We start from the raw sequence: 19,760 nt of genomic DNA on the forward strand, positions 1-19,760 counted from the left end.
CGTTGCAGCCATCTGACGATGTTACTCTTCGGCTGAGGTTCCCTGTCCAGTATCCATCAGAGCACATTTAACCAGAGCACAGTCTTCCTCAGCTGCCTTCCTGCAGGGAACGTCTCTTCATGACATCTGTCAAGCGGCCACCTGCTCATCCTCGGACACATTTATATGCCATTCATGGATGTGAATGCCAGAAAGGAGATGGCGGTGGGGATGGCAGTCGTGCACTCCTTATTCTCCTAGTCATCTCACACCCTCCTCCTTGGTGAGTAGCTTTTTATTCTCCCACAATGTGGGACTGCACCGAAAACCGACAATGAAAATAGTGTTGCACTTACCTGTAACTGTTGTTTGTCTAGGTCTTTGTGCAGGCACACATTCCCTCCCTCCTACCCCACTGTGAGACACTAAGTTCTTGTGTCGGCATAGGGGGAACTAAGGGAAGAAGGGTCGCTCCACCCAGCAGCACTGCATTCAGCAGGAAAGCGTCCACGCATGCGTGTAGCTGGCCAGGAGTGACCTTCTAGTATATGAGAGCTTTCAAATCTTCCAGTGGCCGGCCTGCGCCTGCAAAGTCCCACAATGTGTGCCTGCACAAAGACCTAGATGAACAACCGTTACAGGTAAGTGCAACACTGTTTTACCTATCAGAGGTCCATGGAAGGAGCCGGCTTTCTTTGGGGAGGGGCTCAGATCGGGATCTGAGGGTGACACACTTGGACTCAGATGAATGTGTACACATTGACTGGGTCAGAACTCACATATTTATACAGTAAAAGGGACCTGGGAACGGAATGGACTTGGGCACTAAAGATTTTTATATTTGATGAGTTTTGATCAGCATTCTGGCCATAGACAAGGGGTGTAATTGCTTGTTTTAGTTCCTGTCAATAAAACAATAATTCAACATTCCATTCTGGGGCAAGAGGAGCAGTTGCTTATTCAAGTGTCCAATAAAACTACAATTCACCAAATATCTCTGAAGATTGGTGATGTGTTACAGAGTTTTAATTAAGCTTTCTCTTTCAGGAAGAAACAAAAAATCTCCAGAGATGATAAATGACTCCCGATATCTAGATTGGGTTGCACTGGGGGTTTCTCACCCAATGGGAATGAAAAGGGAAGGGCAGTCAGGAGAGAATCTTCTCAGGAACTTTCTTGCTTGGGAGGCTTGGGAAGGCAGAGTACAATAAGCTTAATTGCCCTGCATTCCATTTGCTCTAGTCCTGCTGGACATGTTGTGCTCCTGTGCTATGAAGTACATCAGACTGAGAGGCTCGTCTGTTTCATATGAGAAGCATCCTTTTGCCTACCACTCACAGAAGAACAGGTAAGCAGAAGCCCTGTGGTATGAATGCCTTGCTGAGCTGTATCATTTCAGATCGCAGGTGGGATTTGGATTCTCCCCCATCTGAAAAAATCTTTCATCTACAAATGAATTATTAGGGTAAGGCTCCAGGTGAAACTTTTCACTAACATGCTATGTATGTGTGCACAGGGACAATTTTATATGGAGGAACACTTAGATATTTGATCTTCCAACTCCAATGTGAAACAATACCGCTCTGCAACAGATACATTACATGGACTTCTGCTCATGTTTCACCATGGTGTAATGTGTAATGACTAAGGGCACAAACACACATGAATTGCCTGTAAATGGATGCATTCAGCCACAATTCAGACAGGCTGCACAGGAAGGAAAGCATTTCAAAGTGAAAAATACATGTCCTTTAAATCTTTTTTATCCTCTAAAAGCGGATGGCAGCATGAGAAGCCCAGTTTCACATAGCAAAACCAAGCAGGCATAGGAGGATTAAATCTCCTTTCCCACCCCAAACTGCAGCTGCACATGTAAGCAATCTATCTTTTACAGACTGAGATCTGTGACAGTTGTCATTTTGTTTTATGCCCTCAATTTTAATTTTATTGGCTGCAGCTGTGTAATAAAAACATACGAAGGGTTCTACCAATGGCCAGCTAAATGTCTCTGGAAAGCACAGAAGTAGAATATAAAGGCAAGAACCTACTCTTGTCCCGCATTCAGAGATGAAATGCCTCTGAGCAAGGAGGTTCCATTTAGCCATCACGATAGCAGACTTCTTCTCCGCACTTGGCAGAAAGTTTCGAACAACTATCTCAGTGAGTAGTTATAATACGAAGTAGTAAGCTACCATTTTATAAGAGATTGTAGGAAATTTTCCCAAACTGCTTGATTTATAAAAGCACAAAACTAAATGAGCTGGTGGTTTTCCTGGTCCAATCTGGCTTGTATGTGTATGTGTGGAGAGCTGAATATTGCAAAACTATTATGGCAATAAAGGAGCAGACAGAATTGCAAAAGATTTTTTTTTTAATTCAGAAAATGCAATGCAATGCAATGTAAACACTCAGTTGTAGCTCCTTTTAGTGTAAAAGATGCAGATAGTGGCATTGGCCTTAGTCGCTCAGTTCAGGACAATTTTAGATTTGTCCCAGAATGAAACATAAGAGCATCTGAGTCAAATTTCCATTCTCAGAGCAGGGATTGCAAATGTACATGCACCACTAGAAACATGTTCTACAAAACTTAATATTACGTGATTTGTTTATATCAAACAGAAGATTCTCATGTAAATTACAAAAAGCGAATGGGTAATACACTGAATTATCTTTAATAATATAAAATTGCCTATCAAAAACATTGATTTAAGAGATTAATAAAAATGATTTCATAAAACATGACTGAATATTTTCATTACTAAATTTGTGTAATATATAACACACTTTGAAAAGAAGCCTGCTTTCCACTGTACAAGGATGCAAGTTTTGGGACACTGAATTATAAAAACGTACGGCAAAACAACTCATTTTCTAGAATCAGTGACCTTCTGCTAATAGAAAACCAAGCAGACACTTCCAGATTGAAACTGCCCCTTTCCTCAGACTTGTTTCTCCAACCTGTGGATCTCTCCCAGGGGAAACAGCTGGCAGATTTTACTGCTGCTATAGCAACTGTGTCGTCAGTCTGTTGGCTTGGCAACACTGCAGCAGTACAAGGTGCAGTTCAGAATGCTCCCGATATTAACGAGAATGCATTTTTATATTGAGCTGTCAAGTTACAGCTTTCACTGCACTTTTATAAATTTAGCAATAAAAAACCCTATGCAATCTTTATTTGCCAGTTTGATCAAATCTTCGTATCTGAAACCTTGCAACGAATTAAAATCCATTCCTTGTAGAACTGCATCAGATGGGTCAAACCTCTGCAGCTGTTTCAACTGCTCAGGTGACAACCCAGCTCCCATCATGCCTTCTCCTCCAACATGGGGCTCCTTTTAAAGAAAGACAATAAAACAAGTTACTTAAATTGCTCTCCAGCTCACTGTTATTTCACTGAGAATGCAAGCTTTTATTCATATTTTTAAGAACCAGGACCCTTACTGCCACTATGGGCTCAGCCCTTTTACTGTAGAAAACCAAGCTTAGGTTGGCCATGGTGCATCCTTCTAGTAGGAAAGATTTTTTCATTTCTTTTAGAATGGCTCAGACTGCAGGAGTTAACATATGGACAGACCATGGAGATGTTCACAGAGGATATGTGCCTTAAAGTGCAGCAGCATCAATAAAACCAACACTAAGAAAACACTAATACTTCTTTATGTACAACAAAAAATTTACATTCAGTTTATGTTAGGGAGGATGTATTGTTCCAGGAAAGAACAGGTGAAAGATAGAACACAGGTGCTTAGCTGCTGTAAAGCTATTGAAGGAGGGATTCAGAAGGGACGCCCTGCTCATTCGGCGCGCGAGAGAGAATGCCGCCGCCTTGTTCCAGGATGAGTGTTTGATTATAGTTCCTCATGGGCAATATAAAGCACACTCCTGAAGAAGCAGGCGCGAAATCTGTTCGTAGCCAGCCCCAGATCTGAGCGTGCTGAAGGGCTGCTTTTTCCATCACATACTGTGAGCCACCTTGCCGGAGGAATTTCACACAGTGGAGGACTTTCATCAATTGAGAAAATACATGCAGAAGTAAGAAAGGAACACTCAGGTGGACTTTTTTGCACAGAGGATCTTTATTATACCCGGATATTGTTGTCTATTTGTCATCTGTCGTCTGTAGAATTAATATCAATGAATTTTGCCTTTGTCATTTTGTAAAGTGATTTATGAATTATTAGCACACTGCACTTTAAAATTTCACTTATAAATTGTATATATTTGTACTTTGTCTCCTGTGGGGGTTTCCCCCCCTCCTTGTTGTGATTGCTCTTTCACAGGAGTGGCCATACTTCTTTTTGTAAAGCTACTGAAGGCAGGGAGACAATTATGCTACTTTGCTACCTTAAAGGGTAAGGGGGAGGCTTTTCAAGGACCTGGGATATGAGCAGACAAATACCCGCATTAGCTGACAAAATACTGCGGCAAATAATCATTTTCATAACTAAAGGAAAACTAGGCAAATTAATTATTTACTCACTACTCTACATTTGTATCTCTCACGAATCCTGGATGATATCCAAGAACAGACTGCCTGACAATGCTGCAGTCCCCCAATAAAAGTTGGAAACTGGAACACGTGCTCCTATTTCTGATAATTAGGATTTGGCAAGTGAGGGGTTGTTCGCTAGGCAGGGAGGAAAAGTCTGTACTTTCTGTGTGCCTCATTTGAGATCAACAGCAGGTTTTCTGCCTACCCCTTAAGAGGAAGAATCAAACAGGAAGATTGGGTAATTCATGGATGGAAAAAATATCAGGCATTCTTCACTGAAATTGCAGAAAGTCAGTAATATGTTCTGACACAGTATCAAAGCACCTGCTGGAGTCTAGCAGTTCAGCACTGCTAGATACCAACATCAAATCTGAGGAGACCAAGCGCCTGCCATTTTTACAGCTTTGCAGTGTCTACCATGGCCCTGCCACTGCCCCTTCCACCTGGGTCTTGGTCACTGGGCAATCCCTGAAGAGAGTTTGCTCTTCCATTTCAGAAAGAAGCTTCATACGATACTGATAAGTGCTAGCAAAGGTTAAGAGTGACAATCTATTCACTTTCTAAAACATTTTCTGTTCTTGCATCCAGCAGAAATGTGCACGTATTCAATACACTTATCAGATAGCCTACTGGCCTTGCGATTTGGCCACTCAAGTGCACATGAAGCTGCCTGATGCTGAGTCTGACTACTGATCTATCCAAGTCAGTACTGCCTACTCTGATCAGCAACGGCTCTCCAGAGTCTCATAAAAGTCTTTCATATCCACTGCCTGATCCTTTTAGCGGGAGATGCCAGGGATGGAGCCTGGAAATTCTGGATGACAAGCAGATGCTCTTTTGTTGAGCCACAGCTCTGATTTGTGCCTGATTTTTTAATATGTATTTTCCCCCCTAACAGAAACATTGCATTGACACTTAGTAATGTTAAAATTTAACTGCAAGTAAGCCTGACACTAAATCAGATAAATGTATCAAGCGCCTGGCAGCCCCGTACCTTCTATGGATGACAATGTACCACTCCAAATTCAACATACTGCACTATAACAGCAAATTCAGCATCTTCTGTAGGCATGCATGTCAGATAAGTATGTTTACAAAAATTACACAAAACCTATGATCAAATTAGAGTCTGTCTCAGCCATTTAATCCTGAAAGATTAAAAACTGAATCCCTTTAGCCACCCTGCCAGTGAAAGTCTGGGAAAAGCAAAGCGTAAATAATTATACATTCCAAAGTCACATTATTATCTGATGCATTCTAATATAACTTTATACTATATTACAGTTTTGAGTCATGATTCAGTGAGGAGCGGATATAAACTTATGGTCAATTAACATTTACTTTAGTTAATGACTTCCCAAACTGCTGCTAACCCACAAAGCACCAGCACAGCCTGCTGAACCCTGCACAGGGAAGGGCAACGGAGTCATGGAAACTCATCGACGCAGATGCTTCCCCAGTCCACTCTCTCTGCAGGATCAGCAGGCTGCCCAGGCTCAGTTAAGTCAACAGAGACATATTGCCCTTCCATCTGGTCCTCTCAGTGCCCTTTTGTAGGGGAAAACAGGAACTCAGAGACAGGAAAATATTTAGTAGGCTTCTCTTGGGCAGTTTCTTTTGTACTTTGGCAGCTAAAAGGTATACAGCTGAGCTGCTGTCTGCAATGCATTCAGGGGATCAGTTAAACTTCTTACAGCAAGGCAACTTTCAAAATAGCAAAGATCTCCTTTCAGTATAAATTGTCACTTGTTCATTAAGGAGAGGTAGTGGGATCCCAGAAAGCACAGGGTACTGAAAAAGAGGAACACTAGGGGGAGCTGTGGGGAGGCTGGTCAGAGCATGCAGTGAAATGGCGAGCGCATGCGCTCCACATGCTCCTGATAATATCTGGTTTCAATTGGAAGTGATAGGGTCTCTTTAGGAATTGGCTCCGAACACAGGATTTTTGCTAAGACTCCATCGCTTTTTGTTTAAACTGGAAGTGACATCATCAGGAGCACACAGAGCATAGGTGTGCACTTTGCACATATGCTAAAGTTGTGCCCTCCCCTGCCCGGAGCCCCACCCTGGTTTCAAGGTAGATGGATCTGGCAACTCTGACACATACACGTGTCCCTACCCATACACATGACTTCCCTACCCTGCTCTGAGAAGGTATAGAATTCCGGACCCAGGCTGCAAATTCTGTTATGATATCGTGACACAATAATTATGATAACCTTGAAAGATCCATTTTGCCTTGCTGATACATTCACTAACATTAAAACAGTTATTCATTATGATTTCCCACAAAATTTATGGGAAAATCTGCCCCACTTCCTATTCTGAGCAATAACAATTCTTTAATAAGAACAAATTATACAGAATGAACATATCTATATACTTTGCATAATTTATTCTGCTTCTGACATCTAAGTATTCAAATAATTTGGATTTTTAATCCCCCCCCCAAAAACAAACATCTGTAACTATCAAAGTCTTCCACTCACACATGGTGGGATCCAATCCAATGTTGTTTTTTCCACTAACTCCAAGAATTAAAAACATACATACTTCCCAAAAATATATGGTCAAAAATCTGCACCACATACCAAATACTGCACTTGCGCAATGATTCTGCAAACACTTGATTGAAAAAAAGACCATCATAAAGGAGAGCAGGAACTTACTGATGGCAATGCTATTCTTTCTCGCGGCTGTGTTTCCTGACACAGTCATTTATATAAGCTGACATATACCAAAGTTGTACAGAAACTTTGAAATTATTATAGAAGTGATCTCCCCCAGACAATCAAGTTACATAAAATCAAGGACTGTTTTAGAGTCATCTTAATCATGATACAGTCAGTGTTAACACTCAAAGCTGCCTTATACTGAATCAGATCATTCCTCTATCACAGCATTCAAGTAAGTAGCCACATTAGTCTGTAATAGCAGAACAAAATCTGAGACCAGTAGCACTTTAAAGACCAACAAAATTTTACAGAACATCAGCTTCTGAGAGTAAACACTCACTTTGTTAGATACCTTTGTCAGTATTGTCTACTATGACTGGCAGCAGCCCTCCAGGGTCTCAGGCGGATGCCTCTCGCATCACGTACTGCCTGATCCTTTTCACTGGAGATGCCGGGGATTGGATCTGGGATTTTCTGCATGCAAAGCAGATGCCCTACCATTGAGCCACAGCCCCCCGTCCCCTTCATGGATAAAATGCACAGAAGAAAAAACGTGATTGGAAACACAGCAATTAGATGGCTCTGTGGATTTGTGAACCCTCCTCCATCCCCACCCCCACCCCAGAACTCATTCTTCCATCTTTTCCACAGTCCATGATCTTCTCATTCAGCAAAAGAAATGATAATCTTTACATACCAGATTGCAAATTTTAAAGTAAACATGTTGTTACCTGTGACTGAAGCTGGAGGCATGGGAAAGTCTGTAGCGCCCAAGCAACTTGCTCCTCATTTTCTGAAAGTGTTATTGTGCAAGTACTGTATACCAGGATTCCCCCTGGTTTCAGCAGCTGTACTGCCTATGGCCAAAATACACTTTCACTAGATCATCAACATTTCATATGCCAAATTACTTCCAACATACTGATTGGGACAAAACAGTCACATAACTCTGTTCAGTTAGGCAGGAAGAAAGACCACTTCTAAAGAGAATCCACAACAGGAAATTTGTTAGAGGTCACCTTTATATGGTGAATGTTCCACAAAAGTTGAGCCCTTTTTGTTGTACCAGCCTGCCACATAGATTCACCCTGAATGCATATTATAGCTAACATTTCTTCAACAGCCTATGTTAGAATGGATGCAAACTACGTAATGAGGGCCAATCCACGGGTTAACACATGAATGTCTTGTCTTGTAGAAGCAGCCGTATCATGAGAGGCAGCTCTAGGACTTCTGCTTCCCTGTGTTCAATAGACCTGGTTGACATTCCAAGAGTTTGTGAACACTAAGCCTTCAAGGTTACAATGACTCTTTTGGAGTGCCATAATAAAAGCAATCTGAAAAAGTTCATCCCAAACCATTCAAGCTGTCACTATCCCATACAAAATACAAAGATTAAAATGTGATCAAGAGTGATGTTAAACAGTGTGCCAGTAAAATCTTACTCCTTTGATGTTCTAAACTCTTTGACTAGTTTTCAACAGATATTCTCAGAAATTGAAACAGTAATTGCATCTTCTTTAGAAAACCCTGAATCTGTATGTTAAAACTCTCCCTCATCTAAAAAAAAATCATTAAAAGTTCTAAACCCCTCCCCTCTTTAGACTCAGCAGACTCAATACACAAGAGAAAACAGCTGAATAAATCATGACTGTTGCTATTTCCAGTTTCTATCTGAGAACATTGTGAGATTAAAGGAGATGTCTTGGGACAAGTTAAAGAGGGCACTAGGCCGTCTTCCCACTGGATCTGCTGAAGGACTAATTCAACCCCAGTGGGTTCCTCCTATTCTGTTGATGTAAGATCTTTTAATTTGACCTGACTTTAGGCAGCCATGGAGCTAGAAATGTTAATGAATGTATTATCCTGTCTGACTTGGAAGGTAGAGAAAGAGAGGGCATGTTCTTTGTGCTCAAACTATACAGATGGGATAGAATAACAATCCAAATAAAAAATAAATACATTTGTTTAGATAAAGGTTCAGAAACGCAATTCTCAAAAAGTTCTGGTTACATATTAAAGACAGCCATGCTATTAAAAGAGCACGAGGAAAGATCAAACACTGTGACTGGAGATCACAGCCCCCTTGCAGGAAGATAAAACCCTGATTTTTTACAATTTGACATGAGTGTCTCATACAGTTATTTTCCCAAGGTGTGTTGGCTTTTTAGATAGATGTAGTATAATTATAACCTACTGCAAATGCTGTCCGTTGCTCAGAAAGAGAAAACACCTCCTGCCTCCTACTAACCTGTCACCTGTATCACAAACTATCACATGTCATACAAATGATGACTCACTTCCCTGTTCCCAATTCATGCAACGTGAGTGGTCAGGCTGTCCTCACCTGTGTGAGTAGCTAAGGCTAAGAATTAACTACTGAAATATTTGTAAAGGGATTAGCTGTTGCTTGCAGACGTTGGCATTCACAGAACTTCAAAGTAGAACATTATAGAGACTTGCAACCTCCTCAAAGAACACCAGTATTATCACTGGACGGTGATACCAGCCTCATAATGGAGACTTGGCTGCCAAAACTTTAGTTTTCGTTATGGTCCGTTGCATCAAGATGAGACAAAGCAAAAAAAAAGATGAGACAGAGCACAGGGTGCTTCAAAGATACACCGTACTGTGTGTGAGCATGGGCGGGGGGGGGGGGGGGGCTGGGATGATGAACTGCCAATTTAATAACTGCAGCTGAAGTCTGATGAAGTAAGTGGCTAGGCCTCTGTTTTCCAAAGGTACAGGTTTGCAGTATTCCTTAGACTGTGTCATTAATACATACCACTCTGAAAAGCTTGCGCTGCAAGGGCTGATAAGATGCCACTTCTTTTAAAGACCAGGAATAAGCCATATTTGGTCTCTGCCCCATTCCACTACAGGGAGCATCAAGAAGTATTCGATCAAATGATTCTCGTAAGAATGGAGGTCCTTCTGCAAAAAGCAAAGTTACTATATTTCAAGAACTGCAGCCAATTTTTGTTTTACTTTACACACGAACACTTTTTAATTAATTGCTATTATGTTTAGATAAAGAAAGCAAAAATTCCTTTTCCTCCTACTGCATTCCTGAATGATTTCAACAGAAAGATATTGTGGATCACATGTTGTACATGTTAATGCCAGTTTCATGAAGCCTTTCTGCTGATGCTAAGTCAAGACTTGGTTTGTGTGTTGGGATATATACAAACAACAAATGTGGCATACCAACTGCTACTAGAGTCAGATGTAATGAACATTAGTCATTTATACATTATATATCTGTAGAAGTGGAAAAATATATGAAAAGAATAATGGTCTTAAAGGGACAGTCCAGAAGGCTTGCTGTGCACCTGTCAAGGGTAAATATACCTATTCACTATGTGGCAATAGGTAAGGGTAGGATTAAGATATAGAAAGACAGATAAATGTTTTGCACACATACTACTGATGAACTGATAGTCAAGAAAAGGAGAAAGGATATATACAGTACTTATGTTTGCTAAACCATTTTTCAGGTTACAAAGATTTTTATAATAACTGGCAGAGTTAAATAGTATTTAATCGCCTTGAAAACTGCAGCAAAACTGATCATTGTTCCCTTCTGAAAACATCACCACAACCACCACCACCGCAAAGAAATTCAAACATTTCATATTACCTTGCTCGAATTCTCTCTGGTCAGAGGCAAGTGCCTTAGTACTATCACAGCAAAACACTTTAATACAATTCAGTTTTAGCAATGCAGCATTTTGCCTAATCTTCTTTACTTTATCTGCTGTCTTGTCCATGGCGATCACTTCCCCCTGAAAAATAAGGTGAAAATCAAAAAGGACAAATGATTTAAAAAATGAGATTTTCTTGCTGAAAATCTTGAATACTAAATTATTTAGTACATTGCCCAATTCACATATACCATTTCAAGTAATAACTGCTGTATTATGAGATACTTGGGACACAGATCTCAAATCATGAGATAAATTTGCACTGGTTTCACTTCATTTATTTATTTAAAATACTGATATGCCTGCTTTTCTCCTGTGAGCCTCAGGATCCAAGGTGGGTAACAACAGGATAAAACCAATATCAAACAACTGAATAGAAACAAACACTAAAGCAGATCTATACTATATTAAGACCACATTAAAAACCAATCTCAAATACCTTAAGGAAATGCAACATCACCCATGATACCTGCCATTCCTAAAACAATGAGCATTTTATAGCTTTTCAGTATATAAAGCACTTCAGATATATTGTAAGTCCTTTTGAAAGTGAAAGGTTTCTCCTGAATATGGGAATGGAATCAGAAGGCACCGGGTATGGTCCAAAGACATATGATACAGCACCCTGGCTAAAGCTAAGCAGGTGTGGGTCTGGTCAGTACCTAGTTGAATAATCTCCTGGGAATCCTATGTGTACCATGTCTTCAGTTCTATGAAGGAAGAAAGCAGGATACAATTGTAAATAAATAAATAAATAAAAATTTGGAAATGCTTGAACGAGAGTTTATCTTGCCTAAGGAAAATTCCAGAACATAAATTGCACTTTAAAAAATTTAACCTCTTGTGGTGTCTTTCCAATTCACAAACTGAAGTGTTTACTAGACATTATGATGTGCTAACTTAGCAAAAAAGTGTCCATTAAAATAAAGCAAACAGATGGAAAGCAAACACTGTTTGTGGACAAACACCATTAAGTAAATGGTTATTTCTTGTGAACGTCATGACTTTATGTCATGGAAGCTTTGTGCGTTCTGGTAATTTCTCCACAATGAAACCTTGCCTGAACACTTCACTAAGCACTAAATGATCATGTCAAGAAGGCTGCCCCATACCACAAACTGCATGAGTCTTTCTTATACACATGACTGGCCACAACAAAACCTTTTTGCTAATGCACAGACCATTACGCATTGCACCAAAGCTGCATGATCTTCCTAACACACCTGACATGTGTGCAATGCTCTTTCTATCAAAACAGCAAGACAGCTAAATGTATTCTTAAGCTGTCTCAAAAGGCTAAAATTGGTACTTTTTACTTATATACACACAGTTCCTCACAATCAGAAATGCTGTGGACCATAGAAAATTTATTAATTCTCTTATGCCACTTTTCTTCCAGGACAACCAGTGAAAAAAGATTAATGTTCTACAGTGCAGTCCTAAACAGTAGGCTTAAAAGGGTGTTTCTGCTTACAACTGCACAGTTTGCTGAATACTCATAATGGGAACTGAAAAGTTATTTGAGAAAACTCACTTAAAAGCAAGAGTGCAAAATTCTGAAAATAAAACAAATATTCGCTTCTCAAATTCTGAAATTTGCTCTGCAATACAAATTCTCAGCCTCTATATAAGTTTTGAAGAAGAGAATGCCAGGATTCTCCTTTCGACATCTTCCGAATACACACACTGGGTAGAAGGCTCTTTGACCATGCATTAGGCAACACATCTTTCCCCTTCCCGATCCATCACAGCTCAGCTATTTTACTCCACGATTCAATGTAGTTTGGGTAAACTGAACTGCAGTAAATCTTGTCAGCCAGAACAAGCAGCACCTTCCCCTCTCAGGCTCATCTATGAGTATATGAAACAGCATCATATCAAGTCAGTTTCTTGGCCCATTTACCCAGTGTGGTCTTCAGTTGGTGGATCACATTAAATGTACCATCTTTCCCCCCCAATTTTAGAAAGGAGAGAGGATGGATTAGGAAACAGAGAGGAAGAAAGAGCAAGAAGGGAGGGGGAAAGTCAAATACAGTAAAAAATTTAATGGGTCCCATCTTGGTTGTTAGTGTTAAACAAGAGTCCAGGATATGAAAACACTGAAGAGTACCGGTCTGCTTTGACCAGCAGTAGCTGTCCAGGCAGAAATCCCCCCAGTCCTGTTCAGTGAAATCCTTTTAAGTGGAAATGACAGAATGGAACCCTCTACATGCAATCATGTTCTAAGGTCAGGATAGGGCTAAAGTTCTCTTCAAATACTGTTTGCAGCTATTTGCAGATGGGGACAGGATGGGTGACACTGGAATTATTTCGGCAATGATGAAAACTGATTCAAACTGCTCTTGAACATTAAAAAGGAAGCAAGATTATAAATTCTTTACATTAATTGCAGGAACATACTCTTATGATTGCGTGGGATACCACCCATAAGTTTAGATATGAATTCCAAAGGTGTTTCTATTTAATCTGAAGGAGATGCACAAATAAAACACTAATTTTTATCTACTGGACACCCTCTCTATGAACCAACCTCAGTTTCTTTTCAAAAGAAATGGCACAATCTACTGGGTTACTCATTCCAACATAACAAAAAAGCACTCATCATTACATCATTAATATTTGTTTTTAAGATGTTAGAGCACAATACCATGATGATATTGCAGTTATTTTATTTTTACTGCATCATTTTTCCTCAGTCAGAGGAAAGTGAATTAAAATTTGATTAAAAGCTGACATTCTGAACTAAAAAGAACCCTGATCAATTTGCATTATGTTCCTTCTCACAAGCCTGCTATAGCTATAGTTTTAAAATGCACCAGATCTAGTGAAATAGGATCTTTTTGCTCTAAATTTGATTGTGAGCGACAGTTAGCTCCCCCAAAATATGTGTTTAGTTCAATAATTCTGCAAAACTGCAGAGACGGCCAGCAAATGAGCACTATGTTCAAATATTAATGGTGTGCTGCTATGAGTTATCTGTGAAGCTCAGCAGATGAGTGAAACAAGCCATGCTCATGAATTGTGGGTCAAACTTTCCTCGCTGAGACAGAAAATGTTCACTTCACTTACCTCATCACGCATTAGTGTTGCAAGATGGGTTGTTTTTCCCCCAGGAGCTGCACACATATCCAAAATTCTCTCACCTGGTTGAGGATTTAAAACATAGCTCACAACTGAAGAGGGCAAATTCTAGCAGAAAAAGACAAGGCCTTAAGAATTAGAGAATCTTTAAAGTTATCTGGCTTAATGTGAATATCCCCATTTTTATTTCATTTCTCCCCTGCTGGAAATTAAACCATGAATCTTTATTTTCACATTAGCTTCTGTTCCCTCACACCAAAATTTTCCTGCCAAAATCAACACCATTTTCAATATAATTTTGCTTCGGTTTTTATACACAGTATACGAACGCCATCTTAAAATGGCATAAAAATAACAACAAATGATTGACAGCAGTGACAATGAGGTGAGTAAACAGAAAAAGATGATAATGACAGCAACTAAAATAAAAAATGAAATGAAAATGGCCCATATTTGCTCTTCCTTATTAGGACGCTAGGATTGCTGCAGGAATTAGTACAGGAATGGCTTATAAAATATTTTAAGTTCTGTTATTTGATGGTTCCACAAAGCCTAAGCACTCTCGCCTCCCACCTCTCTCTGTGTATCTCTGTGTGGGAAAAAAGGATATTATTAGTAACTATTTGCTTGGTTGCTTAATTTCTAAGGAATGCCTTTTTCTATCAAAATGGGTTCTAGCTAGCTTTATTAAAATGCATATTGTGGAGCTTGTGATCTTACAAAATTAGAAATTACAAGACTAGAAGGTTCTCCTTGAAAGATGGAACATATCCCACCCTCCCAATTTTATCCTCACAGCAACTCTTTTAAGAGAAGAGAAACCCAGGGAAAAGTCTAGCCCAAATTCACCAAGGAAGATTTATGGTGGAGCAGAGACTGGAGCTCATATCTCCTTGGTCCGAGTCTGATACCGCTACATACAGTTCCTCTCCTAAGAGCACTGAAGGCCAGTGCATAACCATTTCGGATACACAGAACTGCCTAGGAGCTGCTGATGACTCTGTTACAAAGGAGGGCAAGGCTGAAGCAGTATATGAAAAGAAAAGTCTGTAACAGGGTCACTGCAGTCTCTTTACAGAAATTCACTTCCAGGTCACATCCTTGGGATTTGACAAAGTGGTAGGTAGATTGACTGGTCAGCTGGTTCCTGCAACTGAGAAGCCACTATTCAGTCAGCTTTCTATCTCTTATCAGCCCCTGCTTGGCAGCATCAAAGTAAGAACACCCTTCAGGTAACCCACACCCTAGAAGGGGTTATGACAAATGCAGAGCCACCTAAGCACACTGGTATAATTCACTAACTAAGTGTGTGGGTGTGTGAGACAATACATTTCTTTTTGGGGGGGGGGGGCAAAAGCAATAGTTGTTATCACACAGATGCTCTTTATTGTTTTGAGGTATAAAAGCCAGATTCAGCAGGGCTGTGGGAGTTTTAACTGCTGCAGTTTAACAAACTTATTTCAATTAGTTATTTTTTATTTTATATTATTTAATACTTTTGGTAAACTGCCCTGAGTGCTTTTAAAGTTGAAGGACAGGCTATGAATCTTATAAATAAGAAAATAAATAGCCAAATAAATATATATATATAATATACCTAATATTTTATAACAGTATTATGCTCCCAAACTATCCCAAAGGTTCAGGCTAATTCACATTTTACTCTGTACCTCATTTTCTTGCATTTTCATCTCTCTGCATGTATAAACACACACACAGAAAAACAATGGCAGCCTTCCTCAATCTTCCAAGATTAATGATTTATATATAATTAAAAACTTACAAGTGGGAACCTGCAAGACTCCCCCTCCTCCCACACTCATCTCACCAGTCCAGGCATTTGCTGCACAGCTTGCTGCTCTTCCCTTCCTTTCCCTCACCAAAGGACTCCTGGATAGAATTTTGCTCCGCTGTCTCCCTCTCCTCCTGCCCACCCATCTCCCTCTCCACCACCATCCCTGAGTCCAGCAACAGAGGGAGGACAGTGGGGGGTGGAAATGCCCCCTCCTCCTCCCCCAGCTGCCCACCTCCAGCTGTGCTGCTTTGGCAGCAGGTGGGACAGTGGAGGGAGACCGAGGAAGATCCTGCCCACGTCCAGCACTGCCACCTTAGCAATGATTTTGGCAGGAGCAGGGGTCGATGGAGGCACCGGCCTGCCTCCGGCACTGCCATCTTGGCAGCAATTTTGGTGCCAGGGGCAGCAGAGGGCCTTGCCTACCTCCAGAGCTGCCACCTTAACGTCTCCATTGAAAGCCCCCAGGGAAGTGTACTCAGACAGGAGGGGGCAGCAGATGCTTGCATCCCATAACAGGGCTTTGCACAGACTCCCTTGACTGGATCCCCCCTCCTCCGCCTTTGGGCAGAGGAAAGGGCACAACAGTGGGTCAGGATACCTGGGAGCATCAATCTAATGCAGTTGCAGAGCATTTTGGTGCTGGATGGGTAAGGGTCATTTAGATGCCAGCAGCATCCGTCTCAGTCAGGCCTCCTCTGCCTTCATGGGACCATGGACCCTCCCAAGATGCAGCGAACTTGTCATCAGTGCATGTCTCTGCTTTCCCTGGATGCAGCAGAGGGGGAGTCGTGAAACCACATCCCATAAGATGGATCTCTGGGGCAGCCCACCATCGAGGCTCCCCCTTTTGCCATTTGCAGGAGGGGCAGGGGGAAGTCGGACCCAGGACTTTAGCGTGCTTCTCTCTTCTGGTTCAGAAAGATTCTTTGGTAAAGCAATGGGAACTGTAGACTATAATACTTCGTACTGTGTGTTGCTGCAAGTATGGTCCTACAGGGTAGTTTCTGCAATGATTTATATTTCATGTCAAATTGCCTGTGTTCTGTGTCAGTATTGTTTCAGCACTGTATTGGGAATTTCTTTCAGGAAACAGCTTAATCTCCAGAAAACTATAGCAACAGTTAATAATTGCTTACCTGCAAAAATATGTAACTGGATAGCACGTTGTCAAATGAAGGACTAAGGTAGATTGGCTCTATCATTTTTACTCCCAACCCTCTGAAAGGCACAAAACTCATTGTTAAAAACGGTGCGCCTACATTTCCAGAGCTACGTTATGCTAGTGTTAAATGTCCTGATTTTAACTGTGTTTAAAAAGAGGTGATGAGTTACCAGTACTACCATATAATATAAGCCCGTAATTTAATTAATTCTAATTTTATATTTGAGATCATTACTAGAAAAAAATCATAAATCTGGATCAGTATCCGCAAAAACTTGTATTTACTGATGGGTATTAGTTGAGCAATTTTTTAAATTTAATTTACTATTTAACAATACATTATTTTCTACTCTAGAACATCTACAATGTAATCCCAGGCAGAGTTAAACCCTTCTAAGAGCATTTAATTGTGCAATCCTAAGGGGGAGTGCGGAAAGCACACAGGGAGAAAACTAAGGCTTGCCAGATGTAAATGGCTGACCCCAAGTGCTTCAGGCTGTGAATGCGACCACTGCCAAGTCTTGACACCTTTCTGGTCCCACTTTTCAGGGACGGGAAACCTGTTTCTCATGTTGGCAGTGGTGGCAGGGGGGATTTGCAGGCACGTGTAGCTGCAGCCACCAGCCCGGCCCTCATTGGAAAGGGAGTTGGACGGGCAAGAGGGTGGGTGCCCTATCCGCACCTTCAGTGTTACCTCTGCTCCCCGCCCCGCCCTGCCCCCCAGGCAGGGATGCCTACTCTCTGACAGGTGGTGTTGGTGGGCAGCGAGGATCGCGGCCTCCCCATTAGCTGCACTGGTGCTCGCCCCTCACCTGCCTGTCAGGGGAGCAGTGCGGCCATTGGCTGGTGTGGGTGGGGTTGTCAGGGGAACAGTAGGCGCTCTTGGCGGCGCCTACGCCTTGCCATGCTGAGCTCCGGTGCCAGCGTGGCTCTCCTGCAAAAGTCCACATGGAGCGGCAGAGATGCGCTGCTTTTACATTGACATGCAGGCGGGGGGACTGGATCAGGCCTTAGGATTGGGCTGCCGGTTAATTAACTCAGAACTTTGCTTAGGATTGCCCTGCTAAAAGGTACTGTTCTTTTGTAAACCCAGGTTAATGCTTAGTTGCCTAACTTGCACTGATGTTACACGTAATAGTTATCTTCTCCTATTTTTAGCCCTCTGAGAAAATTCTCTGCAGCACCTTCCTGCCTCTTTCTGGGTAAAACTAAGTCTCCATTCCTAACAACAGTGCTTTGGGCAAGACCCTGAAGCACAGATGCTTCCTGCACCACCAAGGTAACCATGAAAACCCCTGAGTCAGATGGAAAAAGCCAATGGTACAGCTCCTAACCACACTAGTGCATGACCTGATTTCCAGGAAATGAAGAGTTAGTGCACTTGGAAGTCATAGCTTAGTATTTTCTCATATGAGCTTCTCCTGTTGCTGCAACTAAGAAAGAGAAAAGGATGCACCATAGATTCAGAGAGAAAGTGTGCAACCAGCAGATTGGAGACAGAAAAGCAGACAGCATAAACAGAAAGAAGCACTCAGAGAGTCCTATCTTACAGAGGGAGAAAAAACCACAACATATAAGAAAAGTCAGTTAACACAGTGAGTTTAAACACTTTTCCATGGTTAACGTAGGGTAAAGGTAGATCTCAAAGTAATTTGAGTTGTGTACCCCTGACAAACACAGCTGAAAATGAAAATGATAAATAACTGCTGTCAGCAAAAACAGATGCTTATCCTTGGGTAAAGCAGATAATGCTGCATGAGACAAACAAAACCTGAACCAATGCAAAAAATAGGAGCAGTCTGAACTGCAGGAATCACATAATTCCCTTTGATCATCTAGCAGGATTATGACATTATGCTGCATTTTCAAAAAAATCTACTTGGAAATCAAATTCAGCTCCAAGTTAAAGACAAATGCTTAACAACTAAGGTGATTTTAATAAATGAACCATATTTCCTAATGTATATTATCCTGTGTCCTAATTCTGAAGAAATTACACATAACGTATACTATCTCTGTATCTATAATACGCAACAATCCATCTTCAATACAATTCTGCATCCATCTTCACAAGTGGTGTTAAAAACGGAACTCCCTCCACAGGATATATGTCTGTCCCCTTCCATCAGTGTCTTCTGCTTATTTGCTTTGTCTAGCATTCCCCCAGTGACCTCTTCTTTCTGCCCATTGTTTTAATTACAGTAATGGATTTGACTGTGCAAATCATGAAAAACTATGGATACTTTTAAAAGGAATGAGTGCGCCACAACATCAGATTGGTTTGATGTGCAACCTGTACACCGGACAAGAAGCTACTTTTAGAACAGAATATGGGGAAACAGAATAGTTTCCATCTGGTAAAGGTAATGGCCTACTAAGAATATGGTTTCAATGCAGAAATAGGATAAGTGAGCCAATCTCACCACTGACAACCCCAGTTGATATTTACTGTGATAACAGTAAGTGCCATCATGTTTACTTACTTCAGTGGGCCATTAGAATTAAAAATGTCATTGCGTCTCACTTCAGAAATCCCATTTCCAAGGAAAACTTTGGTTCCCAGAAATTCCTTGGCTCCTCTTTTACATTTCCCTTCAATATCAGAGTAGACAGAAACCACATCACCAGCTTTCATAACTGGGGAGAGAAAAGAGAACATTTCTGATTATATTTTACTTGGCATAAGAACACTGGTCAAATCATTAGGGACATCTGCTAGAACACGCACTCCAGCCCCATGCACTTGCAAGAAACATTTCAGGTCAGGAGGAATAGCTCTGGAACAACTTCAATAATGGCTATTCCACATGCACACTTGGCAGCATTTTCTATGACTTAAAAGAACACGTCCCAATCTTTCAAAATAATAAAA

The 19,760-nt window shown here is 41.0% G+C and overlaps 1 protein-coding gene across 3 annotated transcripts in view; it reads right to left on the reverse strand.

The window, feature by feature from the left end:
* Positions 1–2,332: 2,332 nt before the first annotated feature.
* The window catches only part of NSUN6 (NOP2/Sun RNA methyltransferase 6), a 28,820-nt gene continuing 11,392 nt past the window's right edge, over positions 2,333–19,760 (reverse strand). For all 3 annotated transcript variants that reach the window (XM_054991466.1, XM_054991464.1, XM_054991465.1), the window contains exons 6-12: positions 19,372–19,525; positions 16,863–16,944; positions 13,920–14,039; positions 10,787–10,931; positions 9,932–10,080; positions 7,878–8,003; positions 2,333–3,311 (exon numbers count right to left, since the gene is read on the reverse strand). In XM_054991466.1, coding sequence (XP_054847441.1) covers positions 3,105–3,311; positions 7,878–8,003; positions 9,932–10,080; positions 10,787–10,931; positions 13,920–14,039; positions 16,863–16,944; positions 19,372–19,525 — 983 coding nt within the window. In that variant the 3' untranslated portion in view covers positions 2,333–3,104. The remainder of the gene's footprint in view (positions 3,312–7,877; positions 8,004–9,931; positions 10,081–10,786; positions 10,932–13,919; positions 14,040–16,862; positions 16,945–19,371; positions 19,526–19,760) is intronic.

The sequence above is a fragment of the Eublepharis macularius genome, chromosome 11, assembly GCF_028583425.1.
Source record: "Eublepharis macularius isolate TG4126 chromosome 11, MPM_Emac_v1.0, whole genome shotgun sequence".
Lineage (NCBI taxonomy): Eukaryota > Metazoa > Chordata > Lepidosauria > Squamata > Eublepharidae > Eublepharis > Eublepharis macularius.